Source organism: Taudactylus pleione, unplaced genomic scaffold (assembly GCF_031769625.1).
Source record: "Taudactylus pleione unplaced genomic scaffold, aTauple2 ptg000386l, whole genome shotgun sequence".
NCBI classification, from domain to species: Eukaryota; Metazoa; Chordata; class Amphibia; order Anura; family Myobatrachidae; genus Taudactylus; species Taudactylus pleione.
The window spans coordinates 15,022,913-15,037,428 of NW_028284787.1; the positions used below are offsets into that span (position 1 = coordinate 15,022,913).

General features: G+C 42.8%; 1 protein-coding gene across 1 annotated transcript in view; it reads left to right on the forward strand.

Annotated features, from left to right (window-relative positions):
• PDIA4 (protein disulfide isomerase family A member 4) overlaps window positions 1-14,516 on the forward strand; it is a 124,699-nt gene that overhangs the window by 10,979 nt on the left and 99,204 nt on the right. Inside the window, exons 2-3 of the mRNA XM_088445726.1 lie at window positions 1,601-1,718; window positions 2,790-2,995. Of these exons, the coding sequence (XP_088301852.1) occupies window positions 1,601-1,718; window positions 2,790-2,995 (324 nt within the window). The remainder of the gene's footprint in view (window positions 1-1,600; window positions 1,719-2,789; window positions 2,996-14,516) is intronic.

Sequence of the window (14,516 nt, forward strand, 5' to 3'; positions counted from 1 at the left end):
ACACAGGCCACATATTTTAATCGGCAAATTCTGCTTGTGCGTCTTCGCATCGAAACAGATTTATAGCATTGGCCGAGTTGCTCATGTACCCTGTGTAACGCGACCCGTAACGCAGGGAGCATAGACGAGGAAGGTCATATCTGTACACATACAGGTTGGAGCAGAGTACAAAGTACAAATATGGTTACAGACACACAGAGGGTGATCCTACGGAGAATGGAAGAAATCTGGGAGCGTCGGGGGAGGAGAGGGAACATTGAGGTCTGCCGGGACTCTCAGTAGGCAGCTGTACGGAGAAGATTGTAGGAAGGGGCTGTCATGCACTCTATGCACTGCAGCTGGTATAAATGGATGTGCACTACAGGCAATGTGTGGCCTAGCCTACATCCCAAATAATTTGATTTATGACCGGACCACCCACCTGCAGTGCTCCTTTGAGGGCACAGATTTGGGAACAATTTACATAAATTTTTACTTATTTACTTTTTCTCTATGCTAGAAACTTAAAAGTAAGATTTATTTTATTTTCACTTTAAAGTTCATTAAAACATAGACCAAGAACATCTTGGGCTTTATGCTGATCTGTATGGTAATTAGGTGCATATGCGATTAGTTGTCGTCAACAGGTTGTGTATGGATTGCTGGCAGTCGGGATGCCACTGTTAATGCATCCTGACAGTCAGAATCCCGACACCCATAGGTATGTATGCTAGCACTAAACTTAACCCCTACCCTAACCCTCCCTCCCCGGTGCCTAAACCTAACCTCCCTGCACCCTACTAAAGGCGGGTATCCACTACCTGATTAAACAGAGCGATTGAATGATAACTACAGTTATCGTTCAAACACTTGTTAATCGAGGAAAAAAAAAAGGCAGCTTAATGACAAAAATGACTAGCGATGCTCAGTTCCGCTGGTCGTTTTTGACATCTTTCATCGACCTGAACGTGCTGGTCAATCTGCCGATAACAACAGATTGGCCATGTTCGGGGATGAGGGAGGGGGCCTGCACTGAATGACTGATTGTTCAGTGTAGACCGAGCACAGACTGTGAAATGACTGCATGATTACAATGTCGTAATCGTGCAGTCGTTTCACAGTCTGCTAGAGCAGTGGTTCTCAAACTCTGTCCTCGGGACCCCACACAGGTCACTTTTTGCAGGTCACCCAGCAGAAGCACATGTGTATTCATTACTCACTGACACATTTTAAAAAATCCACAGGTGGAGCTAATTATTTCATTGATTCTGTGAGGAGACCTGGAAAGCATGCACTGTTTGGGGTCCTGAGGACCGAGTTTGAGAACCTGTGCTAGAGGATACGCACCTTAACCCTCCCTCCATGGTGCCTAGCCCTCTCCCTATGGCCTCCCCTAACCCTCCCCTAACTGCAGATACTTACCTTTGGGATGCCGACGGTTGGGATACTGGTGCGGGGATCCGATGCTGTTGGTATTTTGGCGCCGGTATGTAGACAGTCTGCATCCCGCACGCCGGGATGCCGACTACATCCCGATGTCAACAGTATGCACTTGCACCAGTATAGGGCAAACAATACTGAACGGTAATTGATAATGATTTTTATACATTTGTCTTTTCAGAAACCATTCTTGATCAGGAAATTAAGGAAGAAAATGGAGTATTGGTGCTAACTGACGCAAACTTTGATAGTTTTGTTGCAGATAAAGATACTGTAGTTCTGGAATTTTATGCTCCTTGGTAAGCTAAACTTTGATTTTTGTTAACATTTTATCTTACACTACATCAGGTAGTTGAACATCTTAACACTAAACAGTAGCTAATTTCTATTGTTGGTAAATAATACTCGGTGTGCTATTCTAAAAGGACACCTTTGCTTAAATATATTTTTATTAACATGCACCATTTAATCAAGGATGTAACAATTGATGTCATAGAAGATGGTGTGTGTGATATTAAGAAGATAATGTTTGTCATGCCTTTTTATGATGCCATCTGTGACATAAATCACACTTTTTATTTATGTTGTCATAAAATCCTTGGTTGCGACCTTAACTGCTCCATTTCCTTTGCTTTCATTCACTTTTGACAAATTTGCTTGGCTACATTCTTATTCAGCCCATAAAATCTGTCCTCTGTCCAACTTTGTGAAGGGTCTAATTGAAGTTTGTTGTAACGTTTCAACCCCTGAATGACTAAGGTATATTGTGCTTTACTGGTAGCTAAATATTTCTAGATGTACCCTATTATGCAAGCAAAATAATGCTCACCTTACCAGGTATGTCTCTCTATTTTTACTATTCTGCCATAGTTATTTTAAAACAAACAGAATATCTTTAGAAGGTGACCCCAAAACATAATCTTACTTTATGATCTGGATATAAAGCATACTCCTTTTATGTACTATGTGAAAGTTGCATACACAGGGACAACTACATATTGTTTTTATTTTAATCTGAAAAGATCTCCTTTACTCGATTAATTTTTTTTTTTTGTGATAGACAATGATTTGTCTAGAATCCATTCTTGCAGCACCATATTATTGCTTGGTTTTCACATCAGCTGCGATTCAGAAGTTATTTTTCCGCATAAAAGGGGTGAGCGCTGTGTTACTGATTGTGTTCCCAAGCAACTTAGTCCATAAGCTCCCAGGTGCAGATCTGAATTATGTATGTCTCTTTAAATATGTTTTTCTTTTTAAATGAATAAAGTGTTTTGAGGAGGATTGAGTGGCACCTGAGTTTTTCAAATTAATTTGAATGTAATAAAATATTGAAATATTATCTTTCATACATATTTAAAATTTATTAGGTGCGGACATTGTAAGCAGTTTGCTCCAGAATATGAAAAAATTGCAAATATATTAAAGGACAATGATCCACCAGTGCCAGTTGCTAAAATAGATGCCACAGAAGCAACAATAATTGCGGGCAAATATGACATTGGTGGCTATCCTACAATTAAAATTCTAAAGAGAGGTCAACCCATTGACTATGATGGCGCGAGAACAGAGAAAGGTAAGTCATGAATTATTTGGTTTAATTTACCTGCCAATGGACTTTGCTTTTGTATCAATGGACTTTCATACCTGTGGTTACATACGAAGGGCCTTCTTCAGAGTTGTACACAAATGTAATTGCAAAATGTAGAAATTAGATAAAAAAGGGGGTAATCAAACTCTGGCGCCAATGAGGTCGCTGCTCCCTCTGAACCTGTGCCTTTAAGGTTCACCACACCTTTAAATAAATCATAAAATACAGGAACATGGAAGAAGTGCACTACAAAAAACGAACCCGTATCAATGGTAATCAAATGAAATATATAAAATGTGACAACCATGTATCAAATAATAAAAAGGTACATATTGGCAAAAACCCAATATAACAATGTAGTGGAGATAATCTCAAATCCTAAAGACTTGTATTCTCTTGTCTAACGTCCCTATAGGAGCACTCACATTAAATGTGTCTTGTTTCCTGTACATAAAGGTTTCTTTTTTTAGGTTCGATCCACCATACACGTTCAATGTAATTTCATATGCCCCACTTACCTTTTATGTGCATGACGCAAGATATTACAAATGTATCTTTACAAGTAATTTAATTGCACGTCTCACACTCTCTTTATATGGCGTACATTAGTCTCCTCTTGGTTCATGCAGCGGTTTCTTTAGTACATCCCTTAAGTGTATGTCCTCATAGATGTCACAAAAAAGGAATGCAGGGGGCTCTTATGCAAGTCCAAAAAAACAGTATTTAATAAACGTCTAACTTTGAATTAGTCCCGTTACATCAAATTGTGTGCATGGGTTATTATGACATATACAGTATACTAGAAATGTTTATTTTTAATATATAAATCATTCAGTTGTTTCCCTAGTTCATTTCAGTGGGTTAATGTTGATTATCATTAATAATAATGACGTTTACTTTTATATTACTGGCATATATCATGTGGTTTACAATTGGTAACAAAACTGTATTAATGTGAGAGACTCTAATAGCAGACAGAAAGGTAGAAATTCCTTGCTTGTGGTTAGTTTGCCTAATACACATAGTGGCAATATGAAGTTCACAATTTCCTAAATTTCCGGTTACCTGCTGGGTGGTTACAGTATGCTTTTTATAGACTATAAGTGAGGTCCACTAAAGCATCCACTCTAGTCACCTGTCACTAAAGTAACTGACAATCTTCTTTCTCTGGATGCACCACAATGAGCCAGTGTGTAATTGCTTTTCTTTTTAAAATTAAATGTTCAGTTCTCTATTCATCTGTTACTAAAATGTGTACCTGCCTCAAATATAGGTGCATGGTTTTCATGAGCTGAGAAATCATTTAGGAGGAGGTTGAACATAATATTAAAAGGTTTTGGTGTTTTTTTTGTTAGATCACTCTTTATAACATAGGCTGATACTTATGGAGGATGTCCTTAAAACAGTGGTTTCCAAACTGGGTGGCCCGGTCACTTGCAGGTGTGCATCGGGATGATGGTCCTGAACCAAATCAAATTTATAGTCAATGTGATGAACAAAACCAGTGATGACTGCCAATCATATAAAAATGTTTTCACAAATGGAAGCACAACCCTGTCACCCATCACATAACTGGATAAGCACAGTTTACTTAATTTAGTAATCTTTGCAGAATTTTTCAATACATTTTTGGCTTAGGGGTGCTGTGAAAAAAATGCTGTTAATCTAGGGTGCGGTGATTCAAAAAAGCTTGAACTGCTTTAAGAGATTAATGGGTGTCTGCTTCAGTTTTAAGCACAGTGGATGGATTGGGGACACCCCCTTGCACTGTTTGTATGTTGCTGAATGGATGCCTGTTCATTGAATCCAATTGTGTCAAGTCCTCCTGTAGTAGTAACGGAATCAGTATGATTTACTGCCGGCCCCAAGTGCCTAAACCTAACCCCCCCCCCCCCCCCTTCCCAACTGCCTAAACCCAAGTCTCCTGGGGGTGTGCGTAACCCTTTACCCCCCCGGGGGGTGCCTAACCCTAACCCCCCTTTCCCCTAACCTCACGGGGGAGTGCCTAACCAGAAGTCCCCCCTAGGAGAACCTAACCTATTTAACCCCAAAGCGGATGTCCGCGCCCGGCTTACCTTCGATCGGTAAGCCAGGTGTCGGGCTCCCGGCGTAGGTCTAATGACAGGCGTCGAAATCCTGCCTGTCATTTGTACCTTGCCGGGATTAGACAGTCGTGAAGCCGGCGTTCGGGAGTTCGTCCGTGGCTCCCCAACTGCTTCCCGTAGTAACACTATCATAAAATGATTAAGCAGGCTTTTACATTGGTCATTTTTTTACTTTATAGCCCATATAACTCCGTCCTTTGTAATAAAAAGACTGATACATTATATTGGGTGTATGAAACTTACCGTGGTTGATTACATTTTAAAATCTTTACCCTTTTAAAGTAAAACAAGGCAATCCTGGCTGGTTTGACTTACATATTGACGAATAAATAGTTTCTTCATACCATAGGGGACACAGGTATTGACCATGGGGTATAGGTTGGAGCAGGAGGAGTCTGGGCACCAACTAGTTAAGCTTATTCTCCCAGTACCCTCGGCTTCCAATCTGGACAATTTCTCTGTGCAAGCTAGGACCTTATGTGAGCGCTTTAGAGATAGAGACTATCCATCAGAACTGTTAGAAAAAGCATACAACCAAGTTCTACAAATGCCCAGAGAAGAATTATTAAAACCTAAAATAAGAGAATCATATTAACAAAGCACAAAAGGAAATTTTGCCTTTATTTCAACTTACAATGATCCCTCAAGAACTTTTAAATGGATTATAGAGAAATTATCCTATGCTAAAATACGACTCTGTATTGAAACAAATACTACCAACAAAACCCACTGCAATCTATAGTAAAAATAAATCACTTAAAAATATATTGGCACCCAGCTCCCTGAAAACGATCTCCAACAAGACTCCAACCTCTGAGTCTGATTGGCTTCCAACAAAACTTTCTGGCTTCTATAAATGTGGCCTAAATAAATGCATCACTTGCCAGCATGTAATAAATAAAACAAAAACTATAAATATTGAAGGGATAGATAATGAATTGTTTAATCGCAAAGTTGTTTTTTTTTTAAGTGCAATACCAAATATACCAAATATGTGGTGTACCTATTATGTGACTGCAAAGATGTAAGATATGTCTGTAGAACTATCAGAAGCCTCAAGGAAATATTCCTTGAACATAGGAGAAATATTCTAAAGAAAAATCTAGACATTTTTTAGACAAAAACGGGGGTGATATTAGATTTAGGACCCTATATAAACAAGAAGTCTTCTGGATTTTCAATCTGAATAGTTTATTCCACAATGGTTTAAATTAACAATTTGAACTGAATACTATTTTTTGAATGTATAATAACCATCCTTTCTATATATACCCTGCGGTATCTGTTTCTCTCACGAGTCTTTTCTATTTAACGTGGCCAATTATTATTTTTCACTATCTGTACTTGATCAGTAACCTCTTGAATGTTTGATATGTTTCTTTATTTAGTTGTGAGGGAGAATGGAGGGGGTTAAAAAAATATCTGCTTGCTGCAAATGCTACCTCCGAAATGCAATATTTATTTCTTATTGCAAAACCCAATTGTATGTTTGCTAACTATATAAGTTCATTTATTTATTTACTTTTAATTTTTATAGTGATATATTTATATTCTGGTTTTATATTTTTTTTGGTTCACTATCTAGTTCCATGTCACGATGGATGTATAAATAGTTTTATACTGCTCATGACTTGTCTCCTTTGTATACATTTTTATGGATCTAATTAGATTTTACTCAAACCTGCAGTTAATTACTATCAACTGTGTAGAATGATTTTAATTACTGATGCTACCAACAAGATCTGGGGATTCTCATTCACCTTGAGGTATTAGTTGCATACATTTGCAAATATATGATTAAGTGCCAGGCCAACGTCAAGGCTCCTCTATTACCGGTGTCACTAACATTAACGGTTTCCATGCTGTACAAGAAAGGACGTTGCAATTTCCTTTGAACACCTTATGAATTTGCTGTCACGTAGCGCAGTGCTCCCTGCCATCTATTTGTCTACCACGGAACTCTGGAGCAGCCACCCCATCTCCATCTGCAGTCTCCCTGCTAGTCTAGTCGAGCGCTGATGGCCAGCCATCCGTGGATAAGTGTCAGAACCACAATTCCTTACCAGCATCCAACACTGAGCTCCCTGCTACTCATCCGTTTAATTCGGAACTCTGGAGCGACCACCGCATTCATACATGTAAGATCCCCGCTAGTTGGGTTGAACTATTGGAGACTATTCTTCTATACTCAGTGTTTCAGATGGAATATTGAAATTGCATGTGGGTTGATATGCCTACCCGGAAAGTAACTTTGAACTTTTACTAATGGATTGTTTGCAACTAACTTACTTCACCGAACTGCCGGATGATACATCGTTACTTTTTAACCACTGTTTTATAAACAAGCAAGACGCTTCTTAAAAGACTCAGGTTTACGCCTTGATAAATTGTGCTTCCAGCTTGGGACATTCTAATACATTTTTAAAGATTACTCCATCCTCCTGATCTTTAATTATGTGATTTAGCTGCTATTTTTTTTGATTATTTTATGATTTACTATTTAGCTATGTTCTGTTTTTATAATGGTAATAAATATACAATTTTTACTATCAGAATTTTCTGCATTGGTTTGCGTAACCTTTATTAATGACTCCTAGAATCTGTGGTTGCTTTCTCTTTTGTATACATTTTTCTGATCAGTGGGAGTCCTTTTGCAACTCCTCAGCGCCTGGGATATATTTGTTATATGGTTTGACTTACATGTTAGATTCTTTTTCATGCCATAGGGGACACAGGTGTTGACCATGGGGTATAGGCTGTAGCAGGAGGAGTCTGGGCACCAACTAATTAAGCTTTTTCTCCCAGTAGCCCCTGGTCCTACTCCCCTATACCCCGCCCTCAGCAGACCAGTTATAGTTTGGTGCCTTGCAGGAGCAAGTACCGTTTTAGAGACTGCTTTGAAATAGTCTAGCTTTTTCTTTGCTTTTATTTAGTCTCTTATTTAAGTTTTTTATTCTGAGTGAGCAGCCGAGGGGAGCGGTGGTGCGAAACAAGGTAAGAACGGCTCCCTGCTTGCAGTGTCTGTCACCACCAGTGTGTGGGGCCACTGTTGGTGCTGAAAGCAGTCGCCCAGGCCGACTGAAGTCTCCGCTAGACCACCAGGGCACAGGCAGTGGGACACTTCTATTGAATGCAGCCATTGCCCTGGGGGAATCTCGGCTGCTCCCTTGGCACACTCCCTTACTGCAGAAGCCATGCCATAGGGATAACTCTCCCTCCCTGAGACGCTGAGCAGCCATTTTAACCTGTGCCTGCTGCAGTTAGTCTTTGGAGAGCAGTAAAGGGCTCCTGTCTTCCTGTATACCTCCCCCTCTGTGGTCAGGTTATACATTAAGCTCCTGCCTGCTGAGTGGAGTTTGGATTGTTGAGCATTAACTGCAACTGCCCATTGTTACAGCATTGAATGTGGTGTGTTCATGTAATTGTAGCTTACAGTGCTAACACTGAGTTCTGGCATGACCTCCTCTCCAGGTGGTCAAAGTGACTTAATTGGAGGATTGCTTCTGTTAAGCCCCATTTTCTCTTTTGAGGTCCCATTCATTGCATTTCCCCTTATTGCACACAATAGTTTACCTAGTTGGTGTGTGGGGATGGCCCTCGATTGCTGTACATGTCTTCCATGGGCAAGGCATCCAGGGATGGGGGTGATTTAGTATTGTGCAACTGCAGGACCTGTACCACCGTACTTTCCCTTCCAGGCTTCTGCCATGGTGGGCTCTGTGTCCAGTGTTTCGCAGCCAGAAGGTTCAGTCGGCTACGACTTCCAATCAGGAACCGTCTTAGACTATCTCTTGGGAACCGCCATGGATGCAGTCCTTCTTGCAGGTAATGTTCCAGTAGACTAATAGACTGGCTACCCCAGGGCTTGTATCCTTACAGGGGGCCCAGCTGTCCCCAGTTGTACAGTCAGTGCAGGCTTTAGTGCAGCTGTCTGCATATTTTTGGGCGCGGACCCTCTAGGCTAGATAATTCTACGCCCCTGTCCGGTTATGATTCGGACTCTGGGGATTACTTATCCACGTGTTTCAGGCCCTACTGACAAACCTGCCACTTGACTGGGTGGACCTCCACCTGGGGGATACCAGCATGGAAGGTGGACTTCTCCGAGACCTGGTTAGCGACCACCTCGGACACCTGGTTGCGAGGGTTGTCTCCCTGAGCAGCCTGCAAACCAATTTTGTTCCACAGATTTTCTGGTGGTTTCAAGCAAAGCAGAGAACCTGCGGGAGTCTCTTCACTCCCTTGCTGGCTTCCATAGTAATTGTTCCAGTTCCCCCCCACCTCAAAGGCGCAGGGGATTTTTTGCCAGCCTCTTCTTGGTTCAAAAGCCGTTCGGTTCCTTCCAGCTGATCCTCAACCTAAAGGCCCTTAACAGGTTCTGGTGGGTCTTCAAATTCAGTATGGAGCCTCTGCATTTTATCATTGTGGCTCTGGAGGCGGCAGTTTTCATGGCCTCCTTGGACGTCTTATTTACATGTTCTTATCCGGCTCAGTCACCAGAGCTTCCTCAGGTTAGTGGTCCGGGAGGAACATTTTCTCTTTAAGGTATTGCCATTTGGTCTATTCACAGCCCTTCGAGTTTTCATGAAGGCCATGGCAGCTCAGTTGTTGCACAGGGGTATCGGGATTCTGCCTTATTTAGTTAACCTTCTGATCCTCACCTGATCACCGGAACTTCTTGGGGAACATATCCGTCTCACAGTGGATCTCCTCCAGTCCCAAGGATGGATCATCAGTTGGGAATACCTCCTTGTCTCCGTCAGATGTGCCCTCTGGGGGTATTCTGTAGGTCCCAAGAAAAGTTTGTCCAAAGAGGCCGCCTCCATAGATCATTATGTGGGCCCTTCGGCTCCCAGTGCATAGGACCTGGGATCTCCCTAAGACTGGTCCACTTTTTGTCTTATACGACTTTCTTGGATGGGGCCAGCCACTTACAAAACTGACTTTGGCCAGTTTGCTCAGTTTGACTATCCAACGTGCTTACGCTGTGGCAGACCTTCCTGTTCAGTCTGTGTTGATGGCTCATTCCACCAGATCGGGTAAATACCTCTTGGGCAGCTCGCTGGGGTGCCTCGGCTGAGCAACTTTGTAGGGTGGCCACGTGGTTCTCCGCTAATACATTCCTCAAATTCTATTCATTTGACACCTTCGATACCGTGGTCACGGATTTTGACCAAAGGTTTTTTAGCGCAGCCCCGGGGCGTTCTGCAATGTAACAAAGTAATGAGGAAGACAAATCAGATGCTTAGTTGCATAGGGAGAGGAATCCGTAGCAGAAAGAAAGAAGTGATGATACCACTATATAGGTCATTGGTACGTCCTCATCTTGAATACTGTGTTCAGTAATGGAGGCCATATCTCCAGAAGGATATTAATACATTAGAGACTGTACAAAGAAGGGCAACTAAAATGGTGCAAGGTCTACACCACAAAATGTACCAGGAAAGACTAAAAGATCTTAATATGTATAGTTTGGAGCAGAGAAAGGAAAGGGGGGACATGATAGAAACGTTCAAATATATAAACGGTTTTAACAAGGTAAAGGAAGGAGACAGTCTTCAAAGAAAGAGGTATTAGAACAAGAGGACATGTTCTGAAACTGGAGGGTGGTAGGTTCAGGGGAAATTTGAGGAAAACTTACTTCACAGAAAGGGTAGCGGACAAGTGGAATAGCCTCCCATCAGAGGTGGTAGAGGCTAAGACAGTAGAACAATTTAAACATGCTATGGATAGACATAAGGATATCATTCAGAAGTAAGGATCAATAAGTGTTGAGGTAGCAATGTTTAAAAATGGGTCAGACTAGATGAGCCAACTGGTTCTTATCTGCCGTCAAATTCTATGTGTCTGTTTCCCTTTAGATAGACATATGGTCTTTGTTTCTTTGGAATCCATAGTGGACACAGGCAGCCCATTCTGATGTGCATGGCTGGCGTGGTTTTTACTTTGCTCTCAGTCCTCCTTTTAGAGTTTCTGGGTGTTCGGACTTGTGTGTGTGTGTCGGTCTTCCCTCTCCTCTTTCTTGCTCCTGCCTTGGGCTTGCTGACTAAACTGGCCTACCTGGGGGCGGTGTACAGGGAAGGAGGACCTGGGGCTGTCGGAAGAAAAAGCTTAACTAATTGGTGCCCGGATCACTCCTGCTACAGCCTATACTCTATGGTCCAATGCCTGTGTCCCCTATGGATTCAGAAGAAAGGATTTATGGTGTTACCTGGTTAAAACCTTTTTTTTTTTTTTTTAAAGATCTGCAATAGACTATTAGTAGAGATCCCTCAATTTACAGTGTGTAAATACAATGAGATGAGCACAATTCACAGACCACTGAAAAGTCCAAGCAGAGACTGCGCCTGCCAAAGCGGTACTTTACCATGCAACAAAGCCAAAACTATCATCATGCAAGCCGCAAAAACCACTGTGTCAATTTCAATCACTAAGTAAACCAGCACAGAAACCGACACCACTGTTCTGTCACTGAGGAGACCCGACCAGACCAATCAGGAGAAAACTGTCCAGATAATGAGCAAAGCCTCGCTCACCTGATCCCACTGAGAAACCAGTGTAGGAAGACACTAAACTTATCTAAGTATGCACATTAGACTGAACAACTAAGTCCAATGCCTCTTTAAATGACAAACCACTTGGGAACAAAATTGTGGAACTTCGTCATTAACTGAAGGCTCAGTGGATAAGACGGATGCTGAATCAGCCTAAACTTCCCAGATGTCTTTTTTGGGGACTACACAAACAGGATAATATCAATCCCTCAATTGGAGGGCTGCTAAAAGAGCCAATAATTCGACTTAATGCCACTTCTTGATCCACTTTACTCGGCAAGACGTCAGGAAACTCATCCGCAGAGCGCAGGTTTTGCACCCTTCTCGTGCGAAGCTCGCACACAATTGGCAGTAGAAAACCATAAAGAAAACTATATGCCTTAAGAAACTGGCATCCTCTTTAAACAGGTAGGCTCCCACACTGGATACAAAGGTGTCAAAAATGACACCGCAAGCCGAGAGTGCACTGGCCATTGTTAAAGGCAAAGCATTTTCAAATACCAGGCGGCTTTGACAGTGAAGGTTTGTGTAATGCCGCAGTGCGCCTTTGCTGAGTGCTTTCCTGGTACCCTCGCTGAGGTTGCGTCACATCCACAAAAACCTCAACATCCTGTGTGCCAAAATCCATGCTGCTTCCTATGTTCTTCATTGTAAATACACCACGTGGACCCCCTATCTGAATGCACCAACTTATGAATAAGGTAAAAATACTTAATAAGATTCATGCGCTTCTCTGGGCGTGTCTCCACATAACACGTAGCAAACACATGCATGTCTCTCTCCTAATTAAAATAGGACAGTTAAGCTTCCTTCCCTATGCCATTCTCCTTTTTAGCTGCTGGAAGCGCCATTGTTGGTCATATTGGTGAGGGCGAACATGTTAACGTATCTTCCTTCGCGAATGTGCTCCTGAACCGTGGGATGCAGCCCCGGCAACACAACAGTATTTGGACTGAATCCAAAGGACCAGCCTCAAAAGACATGCTGCTACAACTAGAACGGTGCTTGCGCCTCTTCTCCTTCTCACTATCCACCAAATCAGAGAAGACATGGAAGAACTGAGAAACACTCCCCTTACCATATGGCTTTCTTTTGCTCCCCCTTTTTGATTTTTGCACCTCGCACCTAAAAACTGCACTATATGCCTGAAGGGACTAACTAGTCGAAGAACTGGAAGCCATGGAAACATCCCAATCTGACTCTCATGAAGTACCAGAGACAGCCGCCAGTGGAACCTCAGCAGACCTTGCTGAACCAGCTACCCCCTCCTGTAACCGACCATCATCCACAGATCCTGCAGGGGTAACCAAGGGGAACACAGATTCAGTAACCCTAATTCTTGCATGCATTATTTGCAAAAGGATTGACCTGTGCCTGAAAAACTGAGGATATAGCTGATCTAATGGATTGCAGTAGCTGAGCAGCCAGCTGATTCCCTGCAGCACCAGCTGATCCAGATCCCATAGAAACAGGCCTCGATGTGACAACCGGCACCAATTTCAAGACAATAGAGGCAGACAGTGAGGACAAATGGCACATCGAAGCCTTGTGATACGCTTGGTACCAGACTATCTGGCACAGTGCGAGAACCGGACCCAACTGGTGAGGTGTGACAACCAAGGCACTCTGTATCAGCACATGATCTGCCAGGCTGCACACCCCTGGCTGCCTCTCAGGTGCCTACCCCATGTTTTGGACCTACCGTGAGCCACTCTGCCAGAACCTGAAGCCGCACTGCTGCTTTGAGTCCTCACATGGCTGCCATCAGAAACCAGACTCCTCACCCCCTTCTAAGATTGCAGCGGGACTGCGCATACAGACTGAACCGCACTGACTATATGATGAAGCACCACAACCCCTATCTGACATATGCCTGACATTCCCTACAATTGCCCCCCACATTGGCAACGTATCCTGAGAAGCAGAATGCGAGGAATCTCCATGACCCGCGCAAGTCCTGGACGAGATGCACACTGGGACAAGTGACCATAGCGCGCCTCTTCACCCCTGCAATGTCTACTCCCATCATACACGACCCCTGCTCCACGAAGCCGCCATGCCCACACTACAACCGCTAATCTGTGATAGAACAGCCGGGTCCAGCAGTGCACGACCTCTGGTTGCGTCTGACGCCAGTGCAGTGCCGGAAACCCTGCCCCTGTGAAGTGGTGGCGCAGACACACAGCGGATCGAGGCCCGATCCCGTGGGTGGCCCAGAGCCCTAGCCTCGAAACAAAGCCCCCTCTGTGCCAGCCGCAGCAGCACTCCCTCTGACATTCTCCAAATAATGAAGAGATAAACCTACCACACGGGACAAAAAATTACAAAAGAAAAGAAGGGTGACCGGGAAAGTACAGTGAAAAATTAAGAATAGAAATAAAGAAAGCAAGGACATATATGAAAGAGTTGAAGAATAGAGAGAATCACCACACAATTCATTAATGCCAGTCAACATGCAGAGTACTTCTGACAATGTCTTCCAGCAAAAGAGACGGCCCACACTCGGGCAGTAACTGAAAAAGAGAAGAGAACGGCCCATCTCCTCTTACCATGACCTAGTTTTATTGGTCACCTGCATAACCTAACAACCACAAACTCCTCCCCTTTCCATGTGTTCACTGAATTAGCAGTCCCCAGGGCATAGAGTTTTGTCACTGTGTCCATATAAAATGTCCTCCGTTATCTTTAACTTCTCTTAAAGCTATTTCTTCCATATCATTCTTATGATGCATCAAGCCAGTTCTAGTGACATATACATGTCCCAATACAATTTTTGGAATCCCTGATGTGGTCTGTTTGCATATGAATTGAAATGCATGGCGTTGGGAATAATCAAAGTAAATGTGA